This window comes from Mangifera indica, chromosome 8, assembly GCF_011075055.1.
Source record: "Mangifera indica cultivar Alphonso chromosome 8, CATAS_Mindica_2.1, whole genome shotgun sequence".
Classification (NCBI taxonomy): domain Eukaryota; kingdom Viridiplantae; phylum Streptophyta; class Magnoliopsida; order Sapindales; family Anacardiaceae; genus Mangifera; species Mangifera indica.
Window position 1 is genome coordinate 9,790,899 of NC_058144.1, and position 18,534 is coordinate 9,809,432.

General features: G+C 34.0%; 2 protein-coding genes and 1 long non-coding RNA gene across 7 annotated transcripts; 1 reads left to right on the forward strand and 2 right to left on the reverse strand.

Annotated features, from left to right (window-relative positions):
• Nucleotides 1-3,580: 3,580 nt before the first annotated feature.
• LOC123222715 (cysteine-rich receptor-like protein kinase 42) lies at nt 3,581-6,793 on the reverse strand. 2 transcript variants are annotated; one of them, XM_044645638.1, is made up of 6 exons: nt 5,589-6,793; nt 5,229-5,339; nt 4,788-5,138; nt 4,453-4,690; nt 4,217-4,361; nt 3,581-4,113 (listed from the first exon to the last, which is right to left on the reverse strand). In XM_044645638.1, the coding sequence occupies exons 1-6, from the start codon at nt 6,370-6,372 to the stop codon at nt 3,760-3,762; spliced, it is 1,983 nt and encodes a 660-aa protein (XP_044501573.1). In that variant the 5' UTR covers nt 6,373-6,793; the 3' UTR covers nt 3,581-3,759. The 2 variants fall into 2 exon arrangements, with proteins under 2 accessions (XP_044501573.1, XP_044501574.1); XM_044645639.1 differs by having other exon boundaries at nt 4,453-4,687; nt 5,589-6,784.
• Nucleotides 6,794-9,441: 2,648 nt separating this feature from the next.
• LOC123224485 lies at nt 9,442-10,792 on the reverse strand. 3 transcript variants are annotated; one of them, XR_006503982.1, is made up of 3 exons: nt 10,434-10,792; nt 9,991-10,063; nt 9,442-9,864 (listed from the first exon to the last, which is right to left on the reverse strand). It is a non-coding gene; the product is annotated as an uncharacterized LOC123224485 (long non-coding RNA). The 3 variants fall into 3 exon arrangements; XR_006503980.1 differs by having other exon boundaries at nt 9,991-10,792; XR_006503981.1 differs by having other exon boundaries at nt 9,944-10,792.
• Nucleotides 10,793-12,653: 1,861 nt separating this feature from the next.
• LOC123222449 (isocitrate dehydrogenase [NADP], chloroplastic/mitochondrial-like) lies at nt 12,654-17,418 on the forward strand. Of its 2 annotated transcripts, none has more exons than XM_044645226.1 (15): nt 12,654-13,036; nt 13,606-13,649; nt 13,741-13,850; nt 14,165-14,202; nt 14,412-14,489; nt 15,074-15,127; nt 15,209-15,310; nt 15,406-15,494; nt 15,580-15,683; nt 15,814-15,882; nt 15,967-16,158; nt 16,298-16,361; nt 16,448-16,590; nt 16,813-16,935; nt 17,130-17,418. In XM_044645226.1, exons 1-15 carry the CDS (start codon nt 12,775-12,777, stop codon nt 17,221-17,223), a joined length of 1,566 nt encoding a protein of 521 aa, XP_044501161.1. In that variant the 5' UTR covers nt 12,654-12,774; the 3' UTR covers nt 17,224-17,418. The 2 variants fall into 2 exon arrangements, with proteins under 2 accessions (XP_044501161.1, XP_044501162.1); XM_044645227.1 differs by having other exon boundaries at nt 12,662-13,036; nt 15,967-16,082; nt 16,327-16,361.
• The last annotated feature ends 1,116 nt before the right edge of the window (nt 17,419-18,534 follow it).

Consider the following 18,534-nt stretch of genomic DNA (forward strand, 5'->3'; position numbering starts at 1 on the left):
TAGCGGTCTTTCTCCTCTCCTCTGGAATGCCGACCGATGTAAATTTGATCTAGAAAGACGAAGAACTTCGTTGGGTGACGAAGAACTTCGTCGGAACGTCTTCTTTTGGGAAGACAATCATCTTCCCATTCGTCTGCTTTTGGGAAGACAATCGTCTTCCCATTCATCTCCTGATGAAACTCTCTATCTTTTCAAGTAAGATTTGTGTTAATCGGCATTCTAAAGGAGGGGAGAGAGACTGTTAGAGCATGGTAATGCTTTGGAGAAGCTTTGTCACCGGCGATAGCATCGGATTTGGAGTCAGGGATTGAAAACTAAACCTTAGGGGAAAAATGTGATTTTTTAAAATTTGACTTAGGAGAAATAGTTAGTTTTTAGGGTTTTGAGAGGAAAAAGAGATTAAATTTTAATTTATTTTTAATATTATAGATAAAATAATAATTTTGGCTTTGAAACTGTTAATTTTAATTATTTATGAGTGGATAAATAAAATTTTCAAAGTTGAAAGATGAGAACTTGAGATTGAAGCATCCTTTAAGTGGAAAATAGTCCTATGGCCTATCGATAACCTCCAAAAGACAGAGAGTTGGCACAGTGATATCGTGTTTTATAGTACAGTGATTCTTATTTCAAGCATCAAATATTAATGATTTACGTTTTTATTCATTTGATTATTTCTATAGTTTACACCCTGTCCATTAAAGCACTGCAGATATGCAGAAATCATGTTTAAATTGTGCTTACTATAAAAACATTTATGCATGTTTTTTTTTTTATTCAATAAAATTATATGTAACTATTTTAGATACACAAATATATATATATATTTATATGTGTCATCATATGATTGAATAATTTTCAATCAAAGATAAAATAACACGTAATCATATAATAACATATATAAGTGTATACATATTTGTGTATTTAAAGTGTATACACATAGTATTGGTTTTTTTTTTTGTCCCCATGATAAGTGCTCTGAGTTTGTGAATTTGTGAACATGTCATTGCAATATATGTATCAGCAGCACCCAGTGAAACTAAAAACCCATGTTTAACTAGCTTGTGGAAATTGCAAATGGCAGCTGCCCATAAGATTCCACATGCTTCTTTGAAGGGACCCAGTGTTATGAAAGGGATCATCTGAGGGATTGTTAGCTTATACCAAAATAAACTTGCTATTGTGAGAGCCAAGCCTCATGGTTGTTGCTTCTTGCATTGCAAGTTGCGACAAACAAGTGCTCCTTTTGTTATGGTTGTTGACCATTATCGGCAAATTGTGTTTATTATGCCTGTTTATCGCCTTGACTTGTACACACTTTTAACGTGTCCAAATTGTTTGCGCAAGTGTTGCATTGAACACCAGGTCTATACTAGCACCAATTTGGTAAATGTCTTTTCTTGTTATTATGAGTATATGATTTGTATTTTTCTTTCCTACTTCCACCTTTGACCTCTTGAAATTCTTTCTTTTCTTTATCTTCCTTTACACCAATTTGGTTTTTCCCTTCGTTGGTAGATAAAGCTCATTCTGTATCTTCTTTTTGTCTAATTAATCTCCTCTATTTTTATGCCCCTAGAGCATTCACTAATTCTGATAGGGTAATCTAATTAAGATCTCTTGAATTCTCAAGAGATGAGATCTTTGTCTTAAACTTTTCAAAAAAACTCACCAATATTTTTTTCACGACTCTTCTATCAATCAATTCTTCACTTAATAATCTAATTTTACTTACCATTCTTAAGAGTCTATCTGCATAATCTTTAATTGTCTTAGAATCTTTTATTCTAAAAAGTTTAAATTCCCTTCTAAAATTTAAGACTTGCGTCTACCTTATTTTGTCACCATCCTAAAACTTCTTGAGTTTGTCCTAGGCTTCTTTAAGCATTTGGTAGACTATAATTATGTCAAAAATAGCTTCAAACACAAGTGCTTGCTGGCATGATAAGATGTTGAATTTGTTGGTTGACTCTTCTTCATTGTGCTTCATTTATGCTATTATGGGATTGACTTTGAGTGGAGAAGGATCTCTATTTATATACTACTTCTCACAGGTCAAGACTTTTCAAATATGTTTTTATTTTCACATCTCAAACAAAATAATTTTCTCTATAAAAAATAGGAATTGAAGCTGCTATAAAATCACTTGAAGTCATGATTAATCTCTCGAGTTTTTTTTTTTTTAATGAAGGAAAACATATTGGTTTTCTCTCTTTTTCATTATCTCTCTAAAAACTTGAAAGCTCCGACGTCATTTATTAATTTATATAAATTTTAATAGAAAAAAGTGAGACAAAATACGCACACATTTTTTATTTCTAACATAAATATATAAAGTTAACGATAGAGGTAACTCTCATAACTATTTATTCACGAATTAACTTCTAAATCCGTAACTCCTACAGCCCCTAATTCCACCACACTACAACTATTTATGCATAAATTAATTTCTCAAACCACAACTATAACAATTATTATAACATATGAGTTATTTCATCGTAAATTAAACTTAAACTTTATAATCAGTTACATTTTTATTAAAATTAAATGTCCAAAATAAACTTTGTTGCCGTAACAAACAAAGTGTCACAACTTTAACAGGGATTTCTCTCTGTTAAATTGCCAGAGGACTGTGGAAAATGCACCAAAAGCGAACCAGGGAATTTAATCATCTTCTTTAAAAAGGTGATGTCGGTTTTGGGTGGAAGATGCTGAGTTGGATGTCTTACTACTTTTATATTTACTTTTCTGTTTTCTTGTTCCTGTGTTGGGCATGTGCGGTCGTCGAAGTTGAATCCTCGACGTTTCATTTGACTTTTTTATATTATAATCCGGATCACTAGTTACAGCACTTACGTGCATCATTTGGTGACCAAATTAAGTGTAGAAGCTAATGCCCATTCAATCCCCACAACTTTTTGACCAGATTACTTGAGTCCTTCTGGCTTACACGCTAATTTTGTTTACTGTGGATCTACCCATTTTTCTTACCCAGAAAATACTTTTCTTCATTGCTGCAGTGGCCTCTTTACAGGGGTTTAAGATTTTGATTATTTAATTGATTTCATAACACTATTTTTGCCTACAAAATCTAAGGTCTCATTTCTTTTTTACTTTCACCTTTCATGTGCTTTTCAATCCTGGACCAAACTTGGTTGAAAGCAAAAGGGAAATTTCAGTTCAGCTTCTCTTTCAACTTTGGACAATTTGCTGGTGGTGTGTTTGAAATTTATAAGGAACTGAGTGATCGATGTAATCGATGTTATCAATTTTATTGTTTTCCACATTTTTAGATTAAGACATGTTAAATGGTCCGAAGGGTCCCATCAAATCAAAACCCGACTGGTGTGGAAAATTTGTTTTCAATCGTTTTGCCAAATGTATGACACGTGTACCATATCAACTGAAAAGTGCCACCACACGACCTTTTTTATTTCTACTAACCACCGGAAAAGTGTACCCATTTTGGCCATCGGATCAGCCTGATGTGGGTCCTCATCAGGCTGATCAACGGTAAGCTTGCACCATATTGAAATTGTTAAAATAGAATATTATTTTGACGTCCAATGAGCTGAAAGTGTTCACCCCAAAACGTTGTCGTTTCATATATTTACCTTCATTGATATGTACAGGGTCCCATATGAAAAAATGCAAGGCTTCTTGTGTATACACATGTATGCTTTGTTCAGTATGTTGCTAATGAATCTTCTGCTTCAATGGCTCCAGTTCTTAAATTTACTCTCTGATTAATTCCCCACTTCATGAATGTCGATCTGAACTGGCAATACTTGAAGATTCTGTAGAAGTGTATGACAATTCTATTTTTCTTGTTGCATTTGCTATGAAACTCTTTGTGCTATGAGACCCTGCGGAGCTTTCTGGCTTCATCACATTAGTACTCATAAAGGGCGGTTGACATGGGATCGGAATCTTGCAACTTTCCGTTGTTAGCATTGATATGACTTGTGCCATGGATGGTCTTAATGCAACTTCTGCTTGTGTGCACAGCAGCCCAATTTGGAGTACTTTGGTTGCCTCTTCTACGGGGAATTCTTTGTTTAGGCTTGAGTCAACTGCTTCTACCAGATTGTCTGATCTGTAAAGTGTCCAAACCTGAGGGCAAAACTGAATCAATCCCCCATGTGACACAATGAAATTGGTCTAGTAAATTTTTTTTTGTCACCAAATTTAATTTGCAGGAAAGAGTAAAGCTTACTGTTTGAAGAGGAGAAATAAAGTCCTGTGAATACAAATTGTTTCTTCTACCACACACAATCTCAAGAACCAGTACTCCAAAACTGTAAACATCTGCCTTCTCTGTAAGTTGTCCTCGAACAAGGTACTCAGGAGCCATGTACCCACTGCACCACAAAAACATTTGTAGTTGTAAGATAGACAAGTATTTTGGGCTGGAATATTATTGATATTTGTTGATTCGATGCATATCCTTACAGTGTTCCTGCAACTCCAGTGCTAAGATGAGACTTGTCAGCAGCAAAATTCCGGGCAAGCCCGAAATCTGCAATTTTTGGAGTAAAATCTTCATCTAGAAGAATGTTGCTGCTCTTAATGTCTCGATGGATTATTCTTTTATCAGAACCTCCGTGAAGATATGCAAGCCCTTCAGCAATGCCAATTATGATTTTAAGCTGCTTCTCCCAGTTTAGAAGTTCTGTTTTGTTGTCCTCTGCAACATAAAGAAGAATTATCACAATCTGTTAGAATCACATTGTAGTTCCTCTGCATTTCTTTGTTGAAATTATGGCCTTAAAAGAGTAGATGATTACCGAAAAGGAATTGATCGAGGCTCTTGTTGGGTACATACTCATAAACCAGGAGGCTCTCAGGGCCTTCAATGCTACAACCCAAAAGCTTCACCAGGTTCTTGTGTTGAATTTTGCTGATTAAATTTACCTCATTGAAGAACTCATCTACCCACTGTCTCGTATTGAAAACCAGCCTCTTCACAGCCACAAATTTGCCATTTGGAAGAGTCCCCACGTACACAGAACCGGCTCCTCCTTGGCCTAATTTCTTTGAAGCACTGAAATAATCCGTCGCCTTCTCCAGGGTCTCATATTTGAAACTCAAGCAAGAATTCTTCATTGGAATTGCAAATTGGTCAAGATTTTTTCGTTCTAGGCAGTGCAAGAGAGAACCATAATATCAGAATGCTATATCTTGGGTGATTGATGGAAACAACAGCAAAAACAAATATTATGTGTTACCTTCTTTCTTTTTTTTAATTCTTGCATAGCTTACATAAGCTGCAAAAAGAAACACCGCGATGAATGCAGCTGTTGCCAAGGAAATGGCCATGGTGATTCCGAGCCCCAAAACTGAAAAACATGATAAAGTGCTTAGATCTTCGTGATCATCCAGATAAAATGAAACATGTAGTAAGAAGATGTTTGGTGGCTGAGAAAATCATGGAAATTAAATCAAGATTTTGCACATTTACTAGTAATGTAAGGATCTAATGCAAACAATTTGGATGAACAACTCAAAATTCAGAAGTCTGCCTTCTCCCCTGCATTGTCAACACCCAAACAACCAGGAAAATTTAGAATAAAAAACTTCAATATTACCGTGGCCATCTTTATCTGATTTATCGTCATTGAAGAACTTCTGATTGGAATATCTCAAATAACATCCAGCATTCAAACTTCTCCCTTCTCTCTTGAGCCCACATTCTTTCACAGCCTTTCCGGCTTTCTCTAAGCACTTTCTACACCCATCTCGTCCGACGCTCTCCCAGCACTGAGCCAATGCATAAACGCCCTCCACTTCCGCCGTTCCAAAAAATCCACTGCCTGTTCTCATCGCCCTTCTCAAAACATTCCCAACTGCATAACCGACGCTGGTGAGAAACTCATTCTCATTCTTGTAATTGCCAACGCTAGCATTCTCTGTACTGCACGTTACATTATCAAGAACAGGGGAAACATACTCTTTATAGAACATGTAGTTATCATAACGTAAGAAACAGCCGTCGAGAAAGATGTGAGCAGAAAGAGAAGGGAGGCAACTGGGGAGAGTTGTTCGAGCAGCAACGTAACAAAGGAGACAATCAGTCTGAGAGAGGTCGCGATGGCACTGAGTCAAAGCGTAAAGGCTCAAAGAAGAAGAAGAATTTGTTGTTTTATTATCAGGGGTGGAGAGGTTAACATGGTAGGTGGCGAAGTGGGAAGTGGTTATCAGTTTAGAAAGATTTTCCATTTCTTGAACAAAGGTGGGAACATAGTTTACAGTTTTTGATTTGTTGGTGCCACAAAAGAGGCCAGCTTGGGAAGTTCTGGAATCAGAATGAGAAACATGAAAGAGCAAGAAAAGGAAGAGCCACGTTAGAGATGAGAAATGCATGGAGTTCATGGTATTTTTCTGCTTCTCTCTGCATAAATGAAGTACTTGAAGAAGAAATTGAAGAAGAGAAGGCAAATTAAGAAGTGTGAAAAGAGAAAAAGAACTAAAATTTCAAAGTAAACGGTGTATGTGGCCCCTGTTGTGGTTGGGATTTTTTAAGGATATTTGTTGTTTCTATTTGTTTGGCTTTCTTCTTCTTCTTCTGGGTGCTTCTTTGTTTTTGTGAAGCAGCTGAGAGAGAACAGTGACAATGCTACCCTCTTCTATCTCGAAGAAATAAATCCTGTTTTACAAAAAGAACACATACCATGTATGTTAATTTGAAAAAGCAAAAGAGACAAGAAGAAATCTGTTAAGCTTGTGACTCTGCTACAGCTAGAAAGTCAAATTTTTTTATTTACAGTGGGCAGTAGCAGTGTGGAGATAGAAAGATGAAGCAGAGGAACGAATTTGACAGCTGAGAAAAGAGAAGAGTCGAAAAGGGTAGGCTAGGGCAAAGCTAGCCAACTGGCCTGGCACACAATTACAATAGTGCTCGGCTTGGCTTGATGTTGAAGAATAGTCAAACCCAACTGCAACATTCACACTCACTGTCATTTCTTCTTCATTTCACACATGGTCAGTTCCCTTGTCATTATCAATCACCTGTAACTCTGTCTATTCCATTTCGTTTCATTAAAAATTTTTCAGCTTCCAAACTTCAGTACCCATCAAGGAGTTGTGTCATTAAAATTTCAATAAAACAATGCATATTAATTTAGAATACACAAATTGATATATATTTACCTTTAAATGATAATTTAAATAATAAAAAAGACAACTCAATATATAAGAAGACTTGAGTTTGTATCTCCTTTAGCAATATATAAATATCAAATTCTTAACTTAACTGGTTCAATGGTTGTAAGATCGATCACTGAATTTAAAATTTCTCATTTTTGATATGATTAATTTTGACCCAATATAACGATCCAACTTAACTAAAGTTTCTTGTTACAAAAAAAAATTACACATTTGATATAAGCTATTAAATAATTAAATAATTTAAATTAAAAATAAAATAATATTTAATCAAATAATAATTTATCATATATATTTATTTATATATTTAAAAATATAACTTTGAGAATACAATCACCCTAGATAGAAATAAGTCTTTTACCTATAAAATATAATCACCCATACAGTTGAATTTTATTGGTGTAGTCAAACTAAAAAAAAAAAAGATTAAAAGGGTCATACGATAATATAAAAGAATTTTATTGTTGGTGAAATTTTAGTATCATTTTTAAATATAAAAATTAAATAAAAATATTATAATTTAGGTTTTCGAAAACTTTTATAATAACTGTTACCCTCCTCCATAAATTTAATATTTAAAAAAAAAATTATATTTGCAATCAAGAGTGCAAGCCCCTCTTATCATAATGGTGTAGCGTGACAATGTGATGGAAATTATTTGCTAAGCATGCTTTATTTTAGTTTCATGTGAACCTGCCATGCCAAAAGTTGATGGCCTAACATAAAAAAATAACACATACATCAAAGAGATATTAATTAAAAAATATATTTTTTTTCTATTATATATACCCACACACACACATAATCACTTTCTTTTCTATTTTATATATATATATATATATATATATATATATATATATATATATATATATATAAAATTTAAAATATAAAATATTTGAAATATTCTTAAATTTTCTACTTATCAAACAAAGATATAAAATAATGTATTTGGTCAGTTAACCAATCTATTCGATTAACCTCAAATCTTAAAATATTTTTTTTAGAGGTAAAATCAAACTGAAAACGGTTATATTTATATAGTAAAAAAAATATGATATATATATATATATATAAAGTAAAAAAATTTAGCTATTTTAATTAATATTCCTAAATTAAACCTATTTCTATTAATCAATACTATGTTTATCTACTTTAGATATACAAATATGTAAGTATATATATGTATCATTATATGATTAGATATTATTTTATTTTTAATTCAAAATTATTTATAAAATATGATAATATATATAAATATATATATATATTTATTTACCTAAAATAAGTATACGGTATTTTAATCAATGGGGGCAACGTATATGGTATATCAACCTCTATAAATACTAAACCATTGGAAATCTGCATTAAATAATAAAGACTGCTGAATTTAGAAAGACCAGTCTACTGTAGTTTTATTTATTGGCAACTTGAAATGGGGTTCATTTTAATATGTGGGCACGTAGAACATGAGAATTGGGTCAATATATAAACATCAATCTAGAAGCACTGCCATTTCTCTTTCAAACTGAAATAATGGAGCAAATTTATGGTATCTAGAATACAAGAATTGCAAGACAAATGATATTTTGTCAAAATTTTAGGTTTAAAATATCTACTTAAATCTTATATTAAAAAATATAAATTTTTTATGATAGTATTAAAATATTTGTTCGAAGTTAACAAAGAGTCAAGACAAAACTAACTCATATGGGCATTAGAACTGTAAAGTATAATGGTATGTTAGGATTTTAAGTACAAAAAATAAGATTTGGATTTCATATTAAAAAGTATAAATTTCTAATTTGATATTTATATAATTTTAAATTATCTAATTTTGATAATTAACTTTTAAATTGTGATTATCCTTAAATTATTAAGGGCTGATTGAGGCAGCATGAATCTAGAAGCACCACAACTTTCTAGATTGAAACATAAACAAAGGTGGTAACATGGTGAAGAGTGATTGGAAAGGGAAGGGAAGGAAAGGGAAGGATCCATCTTCAATTGAAGTGGTGGGCAAGATAATTTTAACTTTATTTCTCTTGCTTTGTGAATATATTGATTTGATGTGTCGTTTTGGGCACAAAGAATCTTTTTTCCTTTTTCACTTTAATTTAAAAAAAAAAAAGCTTTGACATTTGAGCCTCCTTTGTAATCTATATCTTGTGTCCATTTCCCCATCTCTAATTAATTATAATTTATTAAGTTAAATAATGAGATGTTTGTTGCAACATTAGTGTCAGCAATTAGATTAACATCTATCCAATACGCTGCTAATTACGCACTAATCTTCACTAAATTAATATAAAAATTTAAGCCTATCTAGAAGGCCGAAAAGTAAGTGCCCAATTAAAAAAGCTAAACAAAGAACAAACAAAAAATGCAAACTTGTCCTCAGATGACGGTATACTAATCGATCATCTAAAATTCTGGGAACCTTTTTGTATGGATTGGCTGCGAGAGGGCGACGTTAAACTCACTCCCTGCATTGTCGTCTTTAAATGGAGACGGCAATGGAGTATCCTCTTGTTTAAGCATTTGAACGATCCTTGTCATTGTTGGACGACGAAACACTGGCTCTTGCGTGCACAATAGACCTATCCAAATGACTCTTTCAACTTCTTTTATTTCTTCTGCCGTATTCTCCAAGCTTTTGTCTATTCTTTCAGATTGTTTGTTTGCCTGGAAGTGCTTCCATGTCTGCATTTTGGAAATAAGAATAAAATTATGGAATTTTTTGTTTCTTATTTGGTCAGGTGAAAGTTTTTTCGAAACTTACGTTAACAAGTAGAGTTTCTAAACAATACTTGGACTGAAATTTATTACCCTTTATCCCGCTGTTGATTTCAAGCGCAAGAACTCCAAGACTCTAAGCGTCTACTGTCTCGGTCAATTGTCCCTTCATAATATATTCCGGAGTCACATACCCTCTAAAGAATTAAAATTTGAATAAAAAGATGAAGAATTTTCCAGGAAAATTATTGATAATTTTAGGTATCGTTTGCTTGAGCAAAACCGGACGAGCCCAAAATCGTCTATTTTCGGTCTGTGTTTTAAGTCTAGTAAAATATCACTTGTTTTGATATCCAAATGAATAATCTGCATGTCAGAACAGTGAAAATACTAAATCTTGGGCCGTTCTTATGATTATTTTAAGCCTTTTTTCTTCTTCTCCTCAGGGTCTTTCTTCCATTCGCAGGGGAAAATGAGTTAAAAGAGGTTAATTAATTGTTTTAGAGAATTAAAACGTCATTAATCAGATTGCTTACCGAACAAAATTCGGTCATGGCTTTTGTTTGCAACGTATTCAGAGACAACGTAGACGTCTGCTTTTGTGAAGCAGCAGCCAAGGAATCGAACCAAGTTCTTCTGTTGAGCTCGACTAATGATCTCGAATCCATTGCAAATCTCCTTCTCCTTGATTAATTCGAGTCTTTTTGTTTATTTGTAACCGTTTTATTGCTATTTCTCCACCATCGGCCAAGGTCCCCTGCTCAAATTCATGCTCATTAATTTAATTAATTACCTTAAATGTTCCTCCGAATCCTCTGCGACCAAGCTTCTTAGATTCACAGAAAAAGGTAACCGAACTGCAAGAACTGCAGCCTCTTACGTTATGCTGCTGACAAGTCCATCTCCGACCCTTTTTTTCCAACAAAAAAAGGAACATTTTTGAATGATTATATTAATTAAAAAAATTAAAATTATATTATTGAATGAATTACCTTTTTGCATATTCCTGATAGCTGTATTTCTGTAAGTAGCTTTACCAACAAAGACCCCAAGCCTAATTGCAGCTATGCAAGCCATAATGGCAGAAATAGCATATGTAATGTAGAGCCAAATTTCAGCTGCACGAAAAGGGACAATTAGAAATATTGAATTTTTCTGAAAAATGGTATTTAATTATATAATAGCATCATTATTAATATTATACCATGGGATCCTGTAATACTGAAATGCATATCGTCGGCAAATTCATAACGAGAATACCGCAAAAAGCAGCCGGAATTGAGCACACGGCCCTCCACTGATGGCAAGCAGGATGTCGAGCTTGAGGTGGCGTTGTTTAGGCATTCTGAACGCATATCTTTGTTCAGGTTTTTCCAGTGAGTCGCCAAACCGTAGGCGGATATGCCATTTTTGGTCTCCTTGAGCACTGCAAATCCTTCCCCATCATTCGGCACCTTCTGGACGAGATGTTTTATCAGCTCTTCAACTAGCTCTCTCAAAACCTGCTCAGGTTCAGTATCCTCGCTGCATTTCTGTTGTAATATAACATGTTAAATTAATTGAAAAACCAAACAGATTGATCAAAGCATAGAAAGGGAAATGGATTTATTACCGTCACATCAATATGCCCGATGGATTCTTTTAGGAAACTGTAATTCTCAACCTTCATGAAACATCCATCAAGATAAACACGAGCACTGGAAGCTGGAAAACAATTGGCCAAGACGGTGGTGATTTTAGAGAAGCATATTTTGATAAAGTGATTAACATATTTAAGGCCAATACATTTTTTTCTTTTTTGTAAATTTGAGAAAAAAGGGTATTTTAAATATTTTTATAAAGTCAAATGACATATTTACTGCCAAAGGTTATTGCTTTTTCGAGGTTTTACCTTCTAACTTTAAAAAACTTTTTTAAAATTAACTCTAAAAAATAACAATTTTTCTTCCACTCAAAATTTGAAAAACAATATTTTTCTTTTTAGAGTTTACTCTTAAATCTTCGATGTCATTGTTGACGATCTCTCTCTCTTGATATTTTATCTCCCTTTGACGGTTTCTCTCCTCTCGTCTCTCTTTTCACCTAGCATTGTTCCAAACTAGGAAGACAAGGAAGATGCTCATTTTCTCTTGGTTCCCATATTATCTTCTCAAACGAAGAGTTTTGTCTTTATGGCTTAGAATGACACTGATTGGAGGGAAAGATGGGAGAAAAGAGACCATTTGAAGAAGAGATCACTAAAGATTAAAGAGTAAATCAAGAGGAAGAGGAATATTGTTTTTAAAAACTTAAATTGGGGGATAAATTGTTATTTTTTAAGATTCAATAAAGAAAAAGAAGAATAAAATTTTAGTTTATTTTTAATATTATAGATAAAATAATGATTTTACCCTTAAAACTATCCGATTTAATAATTTATAAGTGAATAAAAGAGTTTTTAAAAATTAAAGAATGAAAATTTAAAAATATAACAATTTTTTAGTTTGAATTAACCTTTTGACTATTTTTAAAATTTAAATATATTTATTAATAATTTTATAAATAATAATTACATCTTAAAAAATTGGAAAATATAATGATCATTAAAACTAATAACAGTGGAAAAATTAACTTTACGAGATTTAAAAGATAAAAATTTATTATTTCATCGGATGAAAAATAGTTATTTAGTCATTAATTAAATTAATTTGATTACACTACTACAGCCACATTAACCATACTGAAATACAAATTTTCTCTTCCAACAAGCTTTATCAGCCGTTGGATCAACAATCAATTTACTGCAGATCAAACACGAAACGCCAGGGAAACGCACCCCAAGCTGGCTAACCCGGCGTCTTTAAAAGGACGACGACGCCCCTTTGATAATTGAATGAAATGCAAATTTTCGTTAATAGAATTCGGACAAACGCCATGTCCTCTGCTGCCACATTGCTCTCATCATCGTCATCAACTTTAGCCGTTAAAAGACCTAGCAGGTTTTTGTCTTCGAAGAGTTCTTGTATGTTCGATGGCTTCGTTAAGAATCGAGTTGTGTTTTCTAATCAGTTGGCTCCATCTGTTTCGCTTCGATGTTTTGCTACCACTACCGCGGAGATTGATAGAGTCAAGGTTCTGAATCCTATTGTCGAAATGGACGGTAAAGCCTCTCTAAAACCCTGTTTGTTTCAGAGGGAAAATTTTTATTCCAGGATCGGACTTTCTTTTTATCAGTAATTGTTCTTTAACACTAATGAGAAATCTGAGTACTGAATGGTGTGAAATTATAATTATGTAATGTATCTGCATGAGGTTGAGGCTTTGTTATTTAGTTGATCAGAAAGAGGAGTCAAATGATCACGAAATAACGTTTCGAAGAATTAGATTGTGATTATATTGTTATGATGGTTTTTATTGCTTTGTTTAGTGGTTGAGAGAAATGAAAAGATAAACGAATTATTTGATGAGAGTAAAATGAATTATTTGATAAGAGCAAAATGAATTGTGTGAAACTGAGATTATAATTTATTTACTTTGTTCTCTTACTTTTCAATGATATGAGAATCCAAATCCATTGTGACACAGAAGTGTTGATAATATGAGCTTTCGATTTTTTTTTTGCAAATATTCCCTGGCTTTAAGAGTGACCATTCCAATAGAACTTAAGTTGTTTCCTCATATACTGGGAGATTCATTTTAATTTTAACTTCGTTCTTATGTTGCAATTAGGTGATGAAATGACCAGGATTATATGGAGTATGATAAAAGACAAAGTATGTTTTTATTTTTTACTATAATTTTTATTTCCATATATTTTCTTTTCAGAGCATATTGGTGAGATTTAATGTGATTTAATTGCTGCAGCTAATATTTCCTTATTTAGATTTGGATATAAAATATTTTGACTTGGGGATACTTAATCGCGATGCAACTGATGATGAGGTTACTGTCCAAAGTGCTGAAGCGGCTCTTAAGTATGTAGTGATTGAAAACTATCCTGTTAGTTTGTGCCTTTTGCTAATGGTTGTTGCTTAGACATTCTGTATGAGATGATGAGAATGGACTGCTATTGTAGAATATATGCCATAGTGGGACAGGTTTGTTGATAAATGAACATAAATCAAAGAATGCATAGTTTTTCAAAAGTAAAATAAGACTCTCTGCCTTATGATATCTATGACTGCAGAGAAGTCTAGGAAAGAAAAAAGAATTTTGCTGAGACTGATAATCAATAATATGCTCAATATCATTTTCTGCCAGTCTTTTTTTAACCCTTTATGTGCTGCAGGTACAATGTTGCCATCAAATGTGCCACAATAACTCCAGGTAACACATTGTTGTCCTTACCAGCTTTACTCTTTATGTTATTAGAACCAGAAAGGCATATTTACAGACACGGACAGTATTTGAAATGTTCTGGTCTATTAAAGAAATAATGTGATAGGACATTTCAACTGGATGTTCTCTTGGCTTAATCACAACTTTTTTTATTGTAATTTCTGCAGAAATTAAACTTTTGATGTAATTATTTGCAGACGAGACCAGAGTGAAGGAATTTGGGCTGAAGTCTATGTGGAGAAGTCCCAATGGCACAATTAGAAACATTTTAAATGGTAATTATTTGATAGATAAACTTTCCTTCCATGCAAGGGAGATTTTGCATGCATTTTCTTGTGACATAGTCATTTGATTCTGTGAATTAGCAGCATGTGTATGATTTCCAGTAGGGAAGCTAATGGCTTGTCTGCTTGGCTGGGTCAGACCTGTATTTTCTGTGTAAACAATATTCCTTGTATTGAATGTGAAAAAGCTTGCTTTGAATAATTAATAGGAGATTGGCTTTCATTGTTGTATATGTTACAAGTCCATGCTGGTCACTAGTTTTTAAGTGCAATGTTTCATTAGTAGTTGCTTAGCAAAAATGTGGAATTAAGTGTGGTTATAATACATGATAAGAAATAGAAGTCATCAGGTGCTATTATGAGCAAATATTTTTGGAAATCTTGTCGTGAAGACATGGTAATTAGACATGTCCTGTGTGAAGTGGTCATTTCTCGCTCCAAATAAATTAGCCATTAGGCTGAAGCTTTACTTTTCATCTGTGTAACTCATCTCTTTCTTGAATCTTCTTTTACGTGAGACTGCCCTCCAGATTCTTTCATTGAAGTCCTAATTAAACAGTTGCTTAATTTTGTAGGCACTGTTTTCCGTGAACCTATTCTGTGCCAGAATATTCCTAGAATTGTTCTGGGTAATACTCTCTTCCTGCCATAATATTGGATGTTGTGGATCACTGGGAAACATCATTCAGTACTTATTCTCCAATGTACAGGCTGGAAGAAACCCATTTGTATTGGTAGGCATGCCTTTGGTGATCAGTATCGTGCCACAGATGCTGTTATTAATGGGCCAGGAAAGCTTAAAATGGTATTTGGTGAGTTGATAATTTCCTTCTCATACAAATGAAGAATTTCTGTGCCTCCCAGTACTAACTGCTCTTACCAAGATATATGCCTGCTTCTCTCCCAGTCCCTGAAGATGGTACGGCCCCAGTGGACCTTGATGTCTATACCTTTAAAGGTCCTGGAATTGCACTTGCTATGTATAATGTTGATGAGGTTAGTTTTGTCTTTACCTTGTTCTGGTCTAGCTCTTCATTGCAAAGAGTTGATGAAAAGTTTTGACCAAATCTTGTAATTTCAGTCAATTCGAGCTTTTGCTGAGTCATCCATGTCATTGGCATTTTCAAAGAAGTGGCCTCTTTACTTGAGCACTAAAAACACAATTTTGAAAAAATATGATGGCAGGTAACTGTTTTGTTTTAAACATAGCTTTTTTTGCCAAAACTTATTTTTGTTAATAATTAAAAAAAAAGCTTTCAAATTCTTTATTTGTGAATAAATGAGCATAATGCTAAGACCTATAAGACTATCACAGATTTAAGGACATATTCCAGGAGGTATACGAAGAGAAATGGAAGCAGAAGTTTGAAGAGCATTCAATATGGTTTGTTTTTTGTCTATGATAAAGCTTTTATCTCTATGCTGAACTTATTTTTAAATGGTTGATTAAAGATTTGTCTGCTGCAAGGTATGAGCATCGGCTAATTGATGATATGGTGGCTTATGCATTAAAAAGTGAAGGTGGATATGTTTGGGCATGCAAAAATTATGATGGAGATGTCCAGAGTGATTTACTTGCTCAAGGTGCAATTTCAGATGATTTGACATTTTTCCTGCTTTCAATTTTAACCATCCCTTCTATCTATAGCATTAACCTCAGGTAATTGTCAGTGATGTTGTCTATATGACAGGAAGTTCTGTTAGTTTACTGTTCTTTTCCCTTCCCTTTCTTTTAATCAGATTCTCATATGATCTTAAAATAATGGAATGTCATTTTCTCATGATGCATGTTATTGGAGGGCATCTAAACGTGGTTCGCTTAATGCAGGATTTGGTTCTCTAGGCCTCATGACTTCAGTTCTGGTTTGTATCAAATTATGCAATGTTCTGTCATTATCATTGTTTTTGTCATTGGGTGCCCCAAAATCTTAATAACAGAAGTTATGCAGTTGTCCTCTGATGGAATGACTTTAGAAGCTGAGGCTGCTCACGGGACTGTAACCAGACATTTCAGGCTACATCAGAAAGGTCAAGAAACCAGTACAAACAGTATAGCTTCTATTTTTGCATGGACACGAGGGCTAGAACATAGGTATATTTTGTTGCTTGTTGTTAAAGCTCAAGCTCTTGTTTGACAATTCATCCAAACAACTGTTTTTGAACAAATATTTTTGCATCTCTTTACTTTTCAATATTCCATTTCATGTTGTGTGTGGCTTATTTCCCACATCAAGGCCAACACTATGATTGTGAAAATGTAACTGACTTGCAATGGCTTTTTAAATGTTTACATCTCAAATTGGATTTTTTACAGGGCCAAGCTAGATGAAAATGAAAGGTTGATGGGTTTTGTTCAGAAGTTGGAGGCTGCATGTATTGAGGCCGTGGAAACAGGAAAAATGACCAAGGATCTTGCCATTTTGATACACGGACCTAAGTATATAGCACCTTCCCCCCTTGCTAAATTTCGCTTATTTATGAATGCACATGCTTTGTTCTAATAACTCACTACTCACTTTCCGTTTAGTTTTCTGCTTCAAAGGAAGCAATGAATCTTTTTGTTGTGACATCAATGATGATAAATAGAGCAAGTGATTTTCAAAATGAGTAATATGTTGCTGATGTTTCCAGGGTAGCAAGGGAGTTCTACTTGAACACTGAAGAATTTATTGATGCTGTCGCAATGAATCTTGAAGCAAAGCTTCGGGAGCCTGCAGTGGTGTGAGCAGACATAGTGTTCTATTTATTCAGTAGTATTCTTAAAAAAACTCCAGGGAATATAGGTAAATTGGTACTTTGATTCTTTATATTCAAGAAGAAAATTGGAGATTGATCTCCGTTGAATGTCAGGGATTACTAGCATATGTCATTTGATGAAGACATTGTAATTCTTGAATGAAGCAATCCATCAGTTTTAAAATTTTGAAGGTGTGAATGCTCGTTGCTCTCTCTGGTGGCATTGATGCCCTCATTTGAAGTTTTCTGAGATTTGATTTTGTCATGCTTTCGGGTTGGGATCTATGCTGTTTCTTCGTAGACTCAGTCACTCAGTATTAAATATTCTATACTTAGCTTGGCTTGCCAGACCAACGAACTGGCGTCTAAACAAATACGCTCATTTGCCGGCCGGAGAGCCACATACCATCGTTGAACTTTCAACTTTCTACCTTGCATTATATTATAATCGTGCATTACTTATTTTGGAAAGCGATCGTCTTACCAAAAGAAGACGAGTTACCTTTTTTAAGGAAGATGATTGTTTTCCCAAACAAAGACGAGATCTCTCGTCTTCTTAGTTTCAATAGCTGGTTAGAAGAGGGAGAGATGATGAGAGAGACATCGTTGGAGGAAGAGAAAACATTGAAAAGAATACGGTTGGAAATCCAAAAGGTTATTTTTTAAAATTTTGACATGGAGAGAAATTGTTAGTTTTTAGAGTTTAAAATGGGGTAAAAGAGATAAAATTTTAAGGGGTTAGAGTTTTGTTAATTTTAAGGCTGAACGACTATTTCCCACCCAAGGTTTGATGTTTTCTCAAAAGTCCCCCCTTTAACTATGGAAACATCAAATACCCACTCATGGCCAGTTAGATTTAACAAAACTCTAACGTTTGAAAATTTTATCTCTTTTTGCCCTCCTAAACTTTAAAAACTAAAAATTTTCCCTCAGCCAAAATTTTAAAAAATGGCAGTTTCACCCTAGGGTTTGCTTTTGAAATTTCCGGTGACCGTTCCGGCTCCATTGCCGACGACCTCTCTCTCCCGAAGCAGCCTCTCCTTCCGGCGAGTGCTTTCCTCCCATTTGGAGGCTCGATCGGTGTCGAAAATGTCTTGGGAGACGAAAAACTTCGTCGGGGAAGACGAAGTTCTTCGTCTCCCCAGACGAAGACGAAGCCGTCGTCTTCGTCTGGCAATGGCGCCGAAATGGTCACCGGAGATTTCAAAAGCAAACTCTAGGGTGAAACTGCCATTTTTTAAAACTTAAGCTGGAGGAAAATTTTAATTTTTAAAGTTTAGGGGGGCAAAATTAGATTCTA